This window comes from Rutilus rutilus (assembly GCF_951802725.1).
Source record: "Rutilus rutilus genome assembly, chromosome: 10".
Classification (NCBI taxonomy): domain Eukaryota; kingdom Metazoa; phylum Chordata; class Actinopteri; order Cypriniformes; family Leuciscidae; genus Rutilus; species Rutilus rutilus.
In genome coordinates, this window is record NC_140215.1 from 13,812,156 (window position 1) to 13,824,694 (window position 12,539).

At 37.5% G+C, this 12,539-nt stretch overlaps 2 protein-coding genes across 3 annotated transcripts; both read left to right on the top strand.

The window, feature by feature from the left end:
• Nucleotides 1-365: 365 nt before the first annotated feature.
• On the top strand, nt 366-6,990 carry LOC311298633 (interferon-induced GTP-binding protein Mx). Of its 2 annotated transcripts, none has more exons than XM_084421726.1 (12): nt 366-435; nt 1,590-1,805; nt 1,989-2,126; nt 2,247-2,401; nt 2,682-2,820; nt 2,934-3,132; nt 3,450-3,528; nt 4,376-4,498; nt 4,576-4,714; nt 5,311-5,469; nt 5,628-5,917; nt 6,240-6,990. In XM_084421726.1, the coding sequence occupies exons 2-12, from the start codon at nt 1,592-1,594 to the stop codon at nt 6,471-6,473; spliced, it is 1,869 nt and encodes a 622-aa protein (XP_084277852.1). In that variant the 5' UTR covers nt 366-435; nt 1,590-1,591; the 3' UTR covers nt 6,474-6,990. The 2 variants fall into 2 exon arrangements, with proteins under 2 accessions (XP_084277852.1, XP_084277851.1); XM_084421725.1 differs by lacking the exon at nt 366-435 and adding an exon at nt 1,107-1,324.
• A 151-nt stretch (nt 6,991-7,141) lies between these two features.
• Nucleotides 7,142-12,534, top strand: gatd3 (glutamine amidotransferase class 1 domain containing 3). The gene is made up of 7 exons (XM_084421451.1): nt 7,142-7,339; nt 8,272-8,324; nt 8,850-8,963; nt 9,118-9,237; nt 9,426-9,518; nt 11,470-11,626; nt 11,943-12,534. The coding sequence occupies exons 1-7, from the start codon at nt 7,217-7,219 to the stop codon at nt 12,069-12,071; spliced, it is 789 nt and encodes a 262-aa protein (XP_084277577.1). The 5' UTR covers nt 7,142-7,216; the 3' UTR covers nt 12,072-12,534.
• The last annotated feature ends 5 nt before the right edge of the window (nt 12,535-12,539 follow it).

The following is a 12,539-nucleotide window of genomic DNA, read 5'->3' on the forward strand; positions in this document are numbered from 1 at the left end:
TAAATAATTGTACTTTAGTATATTTAGAAAAATGCTCTTCTGGCTGGACTTCCATCATGTGCAACTAAACCTCTACAAAAGATTCAGAATGCTGCAGCTCGTCTTGTCGTCAACGAGCCCAAAAGGGCCCACGTCACTCCTCTGTTCATCTTTTTGCACTGGCTACCACTCGTTGCTCGCATCAAGTTCAAGGCATTGACGCTTGCTTACAGATCTATCACAGGGTCAGCTCCCTCCTACTTTCACTCGCTCCTACGAGTCTACATCCCTACCTACCAGAAGCCTACGAGCTACGATTGGTCAACGATTGAGCGACGGCTCGTGGCTCGTTTTTTCACCAGTAAATTCCCGCGTCGGCCAGGAGATGGCGCACGCAGCTGATTCAATCATCCATCCATTTTCCAAACCGCGCTGGTCCAGCGAAACATCATACAGGTAAACTACTTTTTAATTAATTATTAAATTGTTTGTTATTATTAAATTAATTGTTAATTATTAAATTGTTAGCATGTCTATACATGCTAGTTTCCATGGCAGAGTCAAATGATTATTATTAAACAGCAAGCACAAAGTAAACTATGCACAAGCGGTAGCCCTTCCTGCGCACTCAGTGTCCGAATTCGCTCACTTGATTTCATCCACTAATGTAGGGAATGGTGAATGTGGGTTAGTGGGCGATTTCGAACACAGCATTTCAAGGTGATGATACACAGCCAGGGCAACTTTTTGAGCTCAGGGCCCACGACCGATCTAAATTATCCAGATCTAAATTGATTGCCCATTTTCAATGGGAAAGTGCCCAAGCAACAATCGCTCGGCTAGATTGCCCAGCAACATTGCTCAAAAAGTTGCCCTGTGTACTATCATCATGAGTCACATGAAGCAGCCTCAGTCTCATCCGCTTTAGATTCAATATGGCGTCTAACCTGACTACAGTCAATGACTAGTCTGTACTGTACAGTGTGAATAATATAATGGATATATAGGTAGATAATGTTCAGCTCTAATAATGCACTTTACATACACATGAACACATTCAGCCCGGACCGGTGAATAACTGGACCGGAGTGACAGAGATATAAAAGAGTTCTATAGGGATCCACCCCGGGGTTTTTTTTTACATCCCATTTCCCGCCTGTTGATGAGACAAACTCCATTCCGGAGCGAAATTGGAGACACTTTTCGACATTCGACAAAGAGTTGTTTTTTGTTGAATGCACAACAAAATGTGAAATATTCAAAAATTCTCCACGTTGTGAAGTTTTAGTAAAACTCTGCGTGCTAGCGCGTAACATCTTTCACAGCTGAGCCGTTGATGAATCCAGTACGTATAAGTTACCTGCGTTTTTGTTTTCTTGTTTTTTGATAGACTTTCACGTTGAGTTGTGTTTGAAAACAGTTCTAAAACTGATAGCACTGCATTCGACTCTAGGTTATTAAAATTCAAATAGGAGTTATTCGCACAACAACAACAACAACGCCCTAACACGTGCTTTATCCATAATTACTCTATAAACAACTTTTGAATAAAACGTTGACCACATAATAAGAACTCTGAACTGAACTACTGTCTGTTTTTCTCTTTGCAGACATGTCTCCAGGCAAGGGAGGAAATAAGATTAATGGTCTTAGCCAGCACTATGAAGAGAAGGTCCGCCCATGCATTGACCTAGTGGACTCTCTCAGGTCATTAGGTGTTGAAAAGGACCTGAACCTGCCAGCTATTGCTGTCATAGGTGACCAGAGCTCAGGAAAGAGTTCTGTGTTGGAAGCCCTGTCTGGAGTGGCACTACCTAGGGGAACAGGTAATATGAGCACAATTCTATCTATCGTTCATCTGTCTGAATCATAGATCTGAATTTATATACTGTATTATACTGTATTACTTAAGCGTTTGAATTACTTTAGTCTTATTTGTAATTAGAACATTTCAATTGTAAGGAAGTCTGTTCAAATAAGAAACTGACTATCTAGTATTTAAAACACAGGTATTGTAACACGCTGTCCTCTGGTACTGAAACTGAAGAAAATTACGAAGGACAACAACTGGCATGGATTGCTGTCATATAAGGATCAAATAAAGCAACTGAAGGACCCTTCTGAAATAGAGAATGCTGTCTTAAATGGTCTGTATACTTAGCCTACACATTTAAGTGTATACAGATACAGTTTACTGAGTCTTTAAAATGGTTGAATTAATTGTGTTGTCGTCTGTGGGATATTTGTGACATGGTATTGTTTTATAGCTCAGACAGTATTGGCTGGAAAGGGAGAAGGGATCAGTCATGAGATGATCACTCTGGAGATCCAGTCCAGTGATGTCCCTGATCTCACTCTGATTGATCTGCCAGGCATTGCTAGAGTTGCCACTGGCAACCAGCCAAAAGACATCGAGAAACAAGTAAGACACTATTTGTACGGTATATGTAAATGTTTTGAAATGTTTACAGCGTTCCAATATTTTGGATAACAGCTCCTTTACACACCGTTTCTTAAACCTTTAAACATAAATGCTGGAGCAGGTGGTTATTATGGTTATAGGAATTTCAAATAAAATGTCAGGTTGGACTGTGCCATTTATAATGAACGTGTGTCAAAATACAAACCAAAAACGTATATTTTTTTTATTCAGGAATAAAGTCTATCCCTTCAAAATTACTAATGTTGTTTTTCTGTAACAGATAAAAGATGTAATTGAAAAGTTCATTAAAAGACAAGAAACCATCAGCTTGGTTGTGGTGCCTGCAAACATTGACATCGCCACCACTGAGGCACTGCAGATGGCATTCAAAGTAGATTCAACCGGACAAAGGACCCTGGGTACGTAACATTTCACTGAATAAGTGAAGTATTGTCAAATACATTGTTCCTGTTTTCTTGATAGTAAAATAAAACACTGATAAGAGTGTATAGACAAATATTCATATCTGCAGGTATTCTGACTAAACCGGACTTAGTGGACAAAGGCATGGAGGAGACGGTGGTCAGAACAGTCAATAATCAAGTGATACAACTGAAGAAGGGCTACATGATCGTAAAGTGCCGAGGCCAGCAAGACATCAATGAGAAGCTTGATCTGGTCAAAGCGCTGGAAAAAGAAAGACTTTTTTTTGATGAACATGCTCATTTCAGGCAAGTCTTTTCTCTCACAATTGAAGCATGAGCCATTTCATGTCTGTGGAAGAAAAACAATGGTGTGATTTATATGCAGGCAAGATGTTTGTGAAATATAATCTAATATATATATAATGTTCATGACATTCATCTCACGTTATATTTTAGTAATATTTTTCTGTATGTGTTACTGCTTTTGTTTCACAACAACAACACTGTTTATATATTTATCAATGTTTCACATAACCCACTCATAAAACGTATGCAAAATGCTGTAGTTATGCTGCAGTCCTCAACTTCCTTGTCATTATTTTAAATTCATTCTTTCCCTTCAGGTCTCTTCTTGAGGAAGGAAAAGCTACAGTACCCCTTCTTGCAGAAAGACTCACAAAAGAATTGGTTGAACACATTACTGTGCGTATGCAGAGAAAGGCTGCTCGATTATGGCAAAAATCATAAACACGATTATTTTGATCAATATTGAAATCACCATTATTTATCATAATTAGGATAGGGTTATATGGCCAAAATCCTATGTGAATCTCTTCTTTTTTTTTTCACAAGGAAATTATGTTGCTATGATATCAAAAGTTTAGATCCCACTGAAATGTCACAATTCTCTATACCAATTTCGATACCATAGCGGAAACTAATACTAGACTAATACTAAACTAATGTAAGTTAAAAAAGTCCTCAAATAATTATTGAAGACAATGAGACAGTCATTAATACAATTAAAATAGATTCAAATTATAAATAGGACAAATATAATGTATACAAAATGAAATAATGCTTTAAGTTTTAAATGTAAGTCTGTCTAACAGTATAATATTTAGCTAATAAATCAAAACTAAAATTTGATTAATCACTCAGCCCTAACAAAGAGTTACAGCAGAGACATTGACAGAAAAGAGTAAATGACTTAAAGTATAGAAGACTAAGGCCCAGTTTCACAGACAGGGCTTAGACTAAGCCAGGATTAGACCATAGATCAATTAGGACATTTAAGTAATTTTTATAAACATGCTTAGAAAAAAACATTACCGATGTGCATCTTAAAACTAAAAAGGCACTGATATATTTTTAAGATCAGTCAGTGCAAGTTTATTTCAGTGGAAACAGCTCAGACTTACATTTTAGTCTAGGACTAGTCTTAAGCCCTGTCTGTGAAACCAGGGGAAAAATCAGAATAGGATACAGAATTCTAGATTGCCTTTTGCTTTCTAATGTCTCCATTTTCGTGTAATTTCTTTACCTTTAGAAAACGCTGCCACAGTTGCAGAAACAACTTGAGATGAAATTAGAGAAGACGACTGCGGATCTTAGAGCACTGGGAGATGGAGTTCCAACTGATGAACACGAGAGGAGCAATTTTCTGATTATGGTAAAAATCTTGCACCCCACATGTTTTTATGTGGCCTTTTTTAAATCTCATAACCTGATGAGATTTGCACTCTGCAGAAAATTCGCCAGTTCAGTGATGCCCTTGAAGGAGTAAAAAGGGCAGAAGAAGATCTAAGCTCAGACATGAGGGTCTTCACCAAAATCAGGAAGGAATATGGAAGATGGAAACGCGTTCTGGATGACAAAACCATAAAGAGTGTGTTTATAAATAATATATTGTTTACATTGTAGCATACATTTTAAATGATCAGTGACAGTAATGTTGCTTTGTGCAGTTTATATTGTTTTAATATTATTATCTTTATTTTGCACTTTCTCTGATAATATGATGTATTATTTACATCTTTAATTTACAGAAAGTTTAAATCTGGCACACTACAGGTAGTTTATAATGGGTTAGTGCTAGACATTTCAATTTTTAATAAATCAGTGAACATTTGACCATGACATAAATGAGAGGGAAGACTGGATTCTTGAATGGAACTCTGTTCTACAATAATCTCATTACAGGAAAGCAGTTCACCCAGTTAAGGCTCCTTGTGTCTTTACACTACCAAGCCACTGTAGCCTTTAAAGGACAATCAGTGTGTCTTGTTGTCTCTCGACAATTAATGTCAATCAACCATCAAGCTTGTGAGATTATTTCTTGAGTTCCTTCATGAATTAATTTAGGCCACTTCTGTGCAGCATCAAAACTTCTCTGTGGGCATGCAATATACATGCTTTTTGAGTTTAACCCTTTGTGCTGCAGGGGTGTGTACTTCATGATTTTCTTTCATCTTTTCTCTCTAGCGGAGGAAACCCTCAGAGATGAGGTAGAAGAGTATGTTAGGACTCGTAGAGGAAAGGAGCTTCCTGGATTTGTGAACTATAGAACTTTCGAAAACATTGTCAAGAAACACATTGAGGAGCTGGTAGAACCTGCTTTAAAGCTGCTCAAAGATGTCTCAGGTGAATGGCAGTATTTCAAGATGGTTTGCAGTGTTGCATGCTAAAAAGTCAATTCAAATGCAGAAAATCGGTGACGTATATCAAGTATGCATATAATATGCTATGTTGTGTCTTACTGTAACTGTGGCTGTTTTGTTTTCTTGTGTCCTTTATTACAGACATTGTTCATTCCTGTGTGAACCGCCTTGTTAGCTCTCATTTCAAGGCCTTCTCTCACCTATTAAGGGCCACCAAAGATCCAATTGAAGATTTTCTCGATGAGCAGTTTCAGAAAGCTGAGGAGAAAATACAGTCTCAATTTAAGATGGAGAGGATTGTCTACTCCCAAGACCATCTGTACAGCAATCAGCTTGACACTGTAAAACAAAGTCAAACAGTTCTTGTGCAAAGGCAGTTCATCAGTGCAGATGTACGCGAGATGACACAACATCTCACTGCCTATTTTACGGTAATCATTTGAAACATTTATGCATCTGTTCACATACCTGAAGATTTAGGGGTATTTTCTCTTTAATCTCTGTGCGTAATCTTTTTGCCACTATTGCCACTTTGCAATTGCAAGAATAATGATTGTTTTCCAAAAACGTATGGTTGGTTTTCTTGTAGCTGTCTCTGATAGCGGAAATATTTTAACATCAAAAACACATCACCTTCTCCTGTCATATATGCAAGGAGAGGTTAAATTATTTGCGGCAGAGTCTTGAAATAAATATTAATTTAGCTTATTATGGTTTACAATGTATTTGAATGTACTTTGTATGTATTTGTAGATTACTTCTGACCGTCTGGCTAATCAAGTTCCACTGATAGTCCAGTATCACATGCTGGACCAGTACATCTCTGAGCTTCAGAATGCAATGCTTGCCATGATTGGAGGGAACAATCCAGGAATGCTGATCCAAGAAGATTCCGCTGTTGCACGTAAAAGGAAAGAACTGAAAGAGCGACTGGAGCGCCTCAAGAGTGCAGGCAAAGTCCTGTCTAAGTTTGTGCATTCTGTATAATTGTTAAGTGTCTGTTGTTCATTAGTATATTTTTGCTGCACCAATCCCAGATGTTTTGCTCAGAATTGCAATGGGGTGTCATTGGAGTTTATTTTGTACATGTACGTACAGTTTACCACCAAATAGTTAAGATGGTGTTTGTGGAAATTCCCTGCTAAAATTCCATTTAGGGACATGTCTTGTTTTGGAAACTGTCCCACAGTTTGCTTTACACTTATAAGAAATATATTTTCTATTTTATGTTATGTGTGCATCCAGTTTCCTAATTGTTCGTTTCCCTAATTTAATATTAATAAGTTAATAATAAGAACCACATAAATCTAGAAATAATAACTTCAAACATTTACTCAAGATGTTATGATGCTGTTCTTTGATAAGTGGAAATTAAGGACACCTTTAAAGAGAACTTGGCACTTGGCAAAAGATTTAGCTTGCACTTTTGTATTTGTAATATTTTTTTCATGTATCTAAGAATTCACTTTATAATTTTAAAATAAAAAAAAATGGTGAAAGGTTGTTATGGCAGTCTTTAATCTAATGAAGACACACACACATATATATAGCATTTGTATATATAAAGTTATGCTCATTTATATAATTACGTTGACACGTTATTGTTATTAATGCAGTGCAGCACATTTTTAAGTCCTAGATTGTGGGTGGGCGCAGAGTAAACTGTAGGTGGCGATATGTTTCTATGATTTTCCATCCATCAGTAACGGCGAAGAAGGCATTGGTCCTCCATGTCCTCCTCGCTCCACACCATGTTTGCTCTGCGCTCGCTGTTCCGTACTGCCCACTTCAGATATGCGGCTGCTGCTCAGTTTCATGCATCTTCAAACTGCAGTAGCGCAAAAGTCGCTGTTGTAAGTAGTTATGCAGACCCAAACTGGCGTTGCACGTGACTGTTGTTGGCGCTCGATGTCAAAATACCTAACGTTACACGTTTTAGTGTCCCATTTTAGAGCTGTATTGTGTGAAATTAATAGATTTCATGAACATTTGCATTTCACTGGGGGTTTTACTGTGTTCTGAAAGTAGTTCTTTCTCAGTTCTGGTAGAGGCGCTTCATGTCACCCGGCTGTGTAAGTTGGTCATTTGCATACAACATTAGAAATCAGTGACACTTGTATAATACATGTAATGTAACGTTACGAGAAAATAGTCACTGTCAGGGAGTAGCTGCTAATTATCTCAGAATAAACACCGACGGGCAGCGGAGTATGAACACAGCAACAATATGACAGTATTATTCATACTGAAGTTCTTGTTTAACTAATCGATAAAGGAGAAAAGCGAGCTGAGTCCCTGGTGACATGAGAGTAGAGCCAGCCGCCAGTATCATTAAAGTGACAGTTCACCCAAAAAATATGTCATCACTTACCCTCATGTTGTTCCAAACCTGTATGAGTTGCTTTCTTCTGTTGAACATAAAATAAGATATTGTTAAGAATGTTGGGAACCAGACAGTTGACAGCATCCATTGACTTCCATAGTATTTTTTCCTACTATGGAAGTCAATGGGTGCAGTCAACTGTACCAACATTCTTCAAAATATATTCTTTTGTGTTCAACAGAAGAAAGAGCCCCATACAGGTTTGGAACAACATGAGGGTAAGTAATGACCAAATTAAAATGTTTGGGTGAGCTATCCCTTTAAGACAGTTGAACATTGATCTATCGGTTTTAAGTAATCCGGAAGACTTTTCATATGTTTTTGTTTATTGCGCTCCAGCTCGTCACAAAACACACGCCAACAAGAGTTCTGAGTTCTAACTTTTAATCTTTTATTCACTAGGTGTTGTCTGGATGTGGTGTTTATGATGGCACTGAAATCCATGAGGCATCAGCGTGAGTAACTTACTAGTTTATTTTTATTTTTATGTCTCTATACTATTTTTCTTTCTTTAGTTACTAAGCGGATCTACTTCTATAAGGGACAGAAGGTCTCTTTGTTGCATGGATTTCATGCCAAGTTTGACTTTAGGGCCTAGGACAGGGGTGTCCAAACTCGCTCGTGGAGGGCCTCTGTCTGTCCTGCAGAGTTTAGCACCAATTTACCTCAACACACCTCCCTGGAAGTTTCTAATATGCCTAGTAAGACCTTGTTTAGCTGGCTCTGTTGTGTTTAATTGGGGTCGGAGCTTAACTCTGCAGGACAGTGGCCATCAAGGAACAGGATTGGATACCCCTGCTAGGAGTTCGCTACTACTGTAAAATATGTCACAATTAATGTCCTATTTCAGATTTTTTCTCTCTCAGTGTAACCCAAATGTGTGTCTTTATGCTATTTTGATTTATGCTTTATGCAAGCTATTGCTTGAACTCTTTTCTTTTGCGTGAATACTCGTTTTTGCTGTATTTTTGTGTATGTAGAATCCTTGTGCATCTAAGTCGGGGAGGTGCAGAGGTTCAGATGTTTGCTCCCGATGTGTCTCAGATGCATGTGATAGACCATGGCAAAGGTCAGCCAGTGGAGACAGAGTCGAGGTGAAGTGTCCTCTCAGAAATTCTGTGTAAAGATTACACTGTCAAAACAATTCATTATATACCTTAGCATATATGTACACTTTTGTGTTTTTGTTACTGTAAGAGTTCAATTATTAACATATTATTAACTCGCTCAACTTTTCTTTTTATACAGGAACGTCTTATCAGAATCAGCGCGTATCGCAAGGGGCAACATCACTGACCTGGCAAAACTGAGTGCCAGTAATCATGATGCTGTCATCTTCCCTGGTGGTTTCGGTGCAGCTAAAAACCTGTGAGTGCTGTGACTAAATGTGATAAACTGGACTTGCCTTTAAAAAAGAAAAAAGTTTTAAAGATAAAACCAATGCTAAAAACTTTTTGATAAACATTGTTTGCATTTAGATATATTTTAATTTGCCACTGACATTCCTGTTGTAGTCCTCATCTCTCTGTTGTCTTCTGCATCTTTACCATCATCAGGTCAACATTTGCTATTGATGGGAAGGACTGTAAAGTGAATGAGGAAGTGGAGCGGGTTTTAAAGGACTTCCATAAAGCAGGAAAGCCAATTGGGTTAGTCGTTATAAATTACTATCTATATTCACCTTATTTTACAACGCAGAAGTAAGAGAATATGAATGTGAGACTTCTGATTCTTTAGCCTCTATAGATATATAACTACAAGAATAACAAAGTGCTGTGAACGGTAAAACTATTTGCGCTACAAACCAGTGTGTTTATAATTACGAAAATGCATAACAACATAACAAAACTGGAAGCGGATGACAGCAAAGGCCAGAAACGTTCAACTTACAAATGGATGCGTCCGCTCTTACATTAAAAATAAGGTGGAAAGTCCACTGATTTGTGGTCTTTCTGAGCTTTTATGTGTTAAAAATGTATTGTTATATGGAAATATCTTGTAATGTTGGTGTTGCAATCATTTAAAGTTAAGTAAAATTTATGTTCCTGAGGTCTGGACAATAAAAAGGCCTAAAAAAATGGGAAATTATAGGTTTCAAAAATAGGTTATAGGTTAAAAAAACAGAACCAGATTACAATGGCTGGCAAGGTTATTAAAGTTGTACAAAATAAGGAATGCATTTTAAGTCAGTAATTTCAAGAACTTCAAGTGCTATGATAAGTAAGGCCCGTTATTTGTATAGCGCTTTTCACAACACATATCATTTCAAAGCAGTCTAAAAAAAAAAATGCATGCGTCTACAATACAATTTAGAGTGATCTGTTATCAGAGATGACTGTGTCCAAGTACACAGAGTAAAAAATCACACAGTTAGCTAACAATGTATTCATTTAAGGCAGAAACAATGAGTTTGTTTAAATCATTATTACAAGTTGTAAACATAACGATTACAATGTATTGAAATTTAGCATTGGTGCATGTTGATTCAGAGCTTGCATCATCTGAAGTCCAGGAGTTGACGTCATCTCTTCACAGGTGTTCGGGCATCTGAAGTCTTCATAAGAGGCTGGATCCAAACTGGAGCTGACGTACTCTCTAGATACCTCAGGATGGGCATCCTTAGATAAAACAGAAGCAAATAGAAAATAATTAGCATAGCTGCTGTTCATTACATTAAGTGTAATCATCTGCATTTGATCTGATATGACTGGTGTACATGGTTAAGAGATGTATTATGCGAATGCTTGGCTAAAAAGATGTCTCTTTAATCTAGATTTAAACTTGGAGAGTGAGTCTGAGCCCCAAACATTATCAGGAAGGCTATTCCAGAGTTTAGGAGCCAAATGTTAAAACGCTTTCCTTCCTTTAGTGGACTTGGATATTCTAGGTACAACCAAAAGTCCAGAGTTTTGTAACCTTAAAGGGATACTCCACTTTAAAATGAAAATTCTGTCATCATATACTCACCCTCATGTTGTTTCAAACCTGTATGAATTTCTTTCGGAAAAGGAAGATATTTAGAAGAATGTCAGTAACCAGACAGTTTCTGGTCTCATTGACTTCTATAGTAGGAAAAAAATATACTATGGAAGTCAATGAGACCAGAAACTGTCTGGTTACTGATATTCTTCTAAATATCTTCCTTTCTGTTCAGCAGAAGAAAGAAATTCATACAGGTTTGAAACAACATGAGGGTGAGTATATGATGACAGAATTTTCATTTTAAAGTGGAGTAAAAAGGTGGATTGTAGGGCGATAGAAGATCTGTTAAATACACAGAAGCTGAACCATTTACGGCCTTATAAGTCAGTAGCAAAACTTTGTAATCGATACAGAACTTAATAGGTATCCAAATGGCACATTTATGTGGACTTACAGTGTCCAATGCGAACATGTCTGTACAAGACTGTAGGGTGTCACATTTTTCATTTTAGGTTTCATAAGGGTGCTTGCGAGCTGCCCCTACGCAGCTGATATGCGCCCTCGTTGCGCACTTTTACAGAGCCCGCACTGACCCAAGCTCCGCAGCAGACTTCTACCTGACAGTCAAAGTGGCATTATATCGCATTAAGTGTGGACTCCTTGTCTTCTGGTCACCAGGTTGTGCTGTATATCTCCAGTGCTGGCGGCGAGAGTTCTTCCAGGTGTGGATGTGACGGTGGGTCATGAGGAGGAGGAAGGTGGGAAGTGGCCATATGCTGGTACTGCACAAGCCATCACTGCACTGGGAGCCAAACATACTGTTAAAGAAGTCACCATATCCTAACTGTACAGAGTTCTCTTCTCTTCTCTTCTCTTCTCTTCTCTTCTCTTCTCTTCTCTTCTCTTCTCTTCTCTTCTCTTCTCTTCTCTTCTCTTCTCTTCTCTTCTCTTCTCTTCTCTTCTCTTCTCTTCTTTTCTCCATGGAAGTCAAAATTATGACATACTGTAAGATAAAAAGTCATAATCATTACATACCAAGTCATAATTATGACTTAAAAAGTCAAGATTTCAACTTGTCTTGTTTAATTTACTTCTCATTAATGTTATGAGAGCTTAGTTTTTCTGAATTAACCTTAACCTTCCATCCTTACGAAGCTCATGTGGACCAGAAGAATAAGGTGGTGACCACACCTGCATTCATGTGTGAAACGAAGTTGCACTTGATTTTTGATGGGATTGGTGCTATGGTGAGAGACGTCCTAAAGCTCAGCGGGAAGTAAAAGTTCAACCAGTATATCAGTATCTTCATCATTATCACTCATATAGGATCTGTATCAGACTGCATAAATGAAAAAGAGTAGGCTATTTATTGCTGTGATTTTTGGTGATTTGCAAAACTAGACTGTGAAAGACTTGACAGACATTACTAATCAAACTTGTATCTGCCTGACAGTGTTAAATGGTATTTTGGTGAATATCCAGCAGAGGGCACTCTCTGTTCTTGAAAAAAAGTAAATGTGAAGTAAATGTAGCTCTATGATTTCTTAATTTTGAAAACTTTTAAATGTAACTTGACATGTAAAGGAAAGCTCATCAGTAAAAAAAAAAAACTGAAATAGAGATGTCAGAGTATCAACTTAATACAGTGCACCAATAAAAGCTTAACGTGTCTGTGTTCTTTAAATATATTAGACACCGTGTGTTCAAATATGAAGTTTGAAATTGAAAATAAAGTAAATAATTTTCTT

Coding starts and splice junctions, on each gene's coding strand:
- LOC311298633 (XM_084421726.1), top strand. CDS start 1,592: ATGTCTCCAGGCAAGGGAGGAAATAAGATTAATGGTCTTAGCCAGCAC. Junction 4,715..5,310: donor GGATGACAAAACCATAAAGA/GTGTGTTTATAA, acceptor TTTTCTCTCTAG/CGGAGGAAACCCTCAGAGAT. Junction 5,470..5,627: donor GCTGCTCAAAGATGTCTCAG/GTGAATGGCAGT, acceptor CCTTTATTACAG/ACATTGTTCATTCCTGTGTG.
- gatd3 (XM_084421451.1), top strand. CDS start 7,217: ATGTCCTCCTCGCTCCACACCATGTTTGCTCTGCGCTCGCTGTTCCGT. Junction 8,325..8,849: donor GAAATCCATGAGGCATCAGC/GTGAGTAACTTA, acceptor TTGTGTATGTAG/AATCCTTGTGCATCTAAGTC. Junction 9,238..9,425: donor TTCGGTGCAGCTAAAAACCT/GTGAGTGCTGTG, acceptor TACCATCATCAG/GTCAACATTTGCTATTGATG.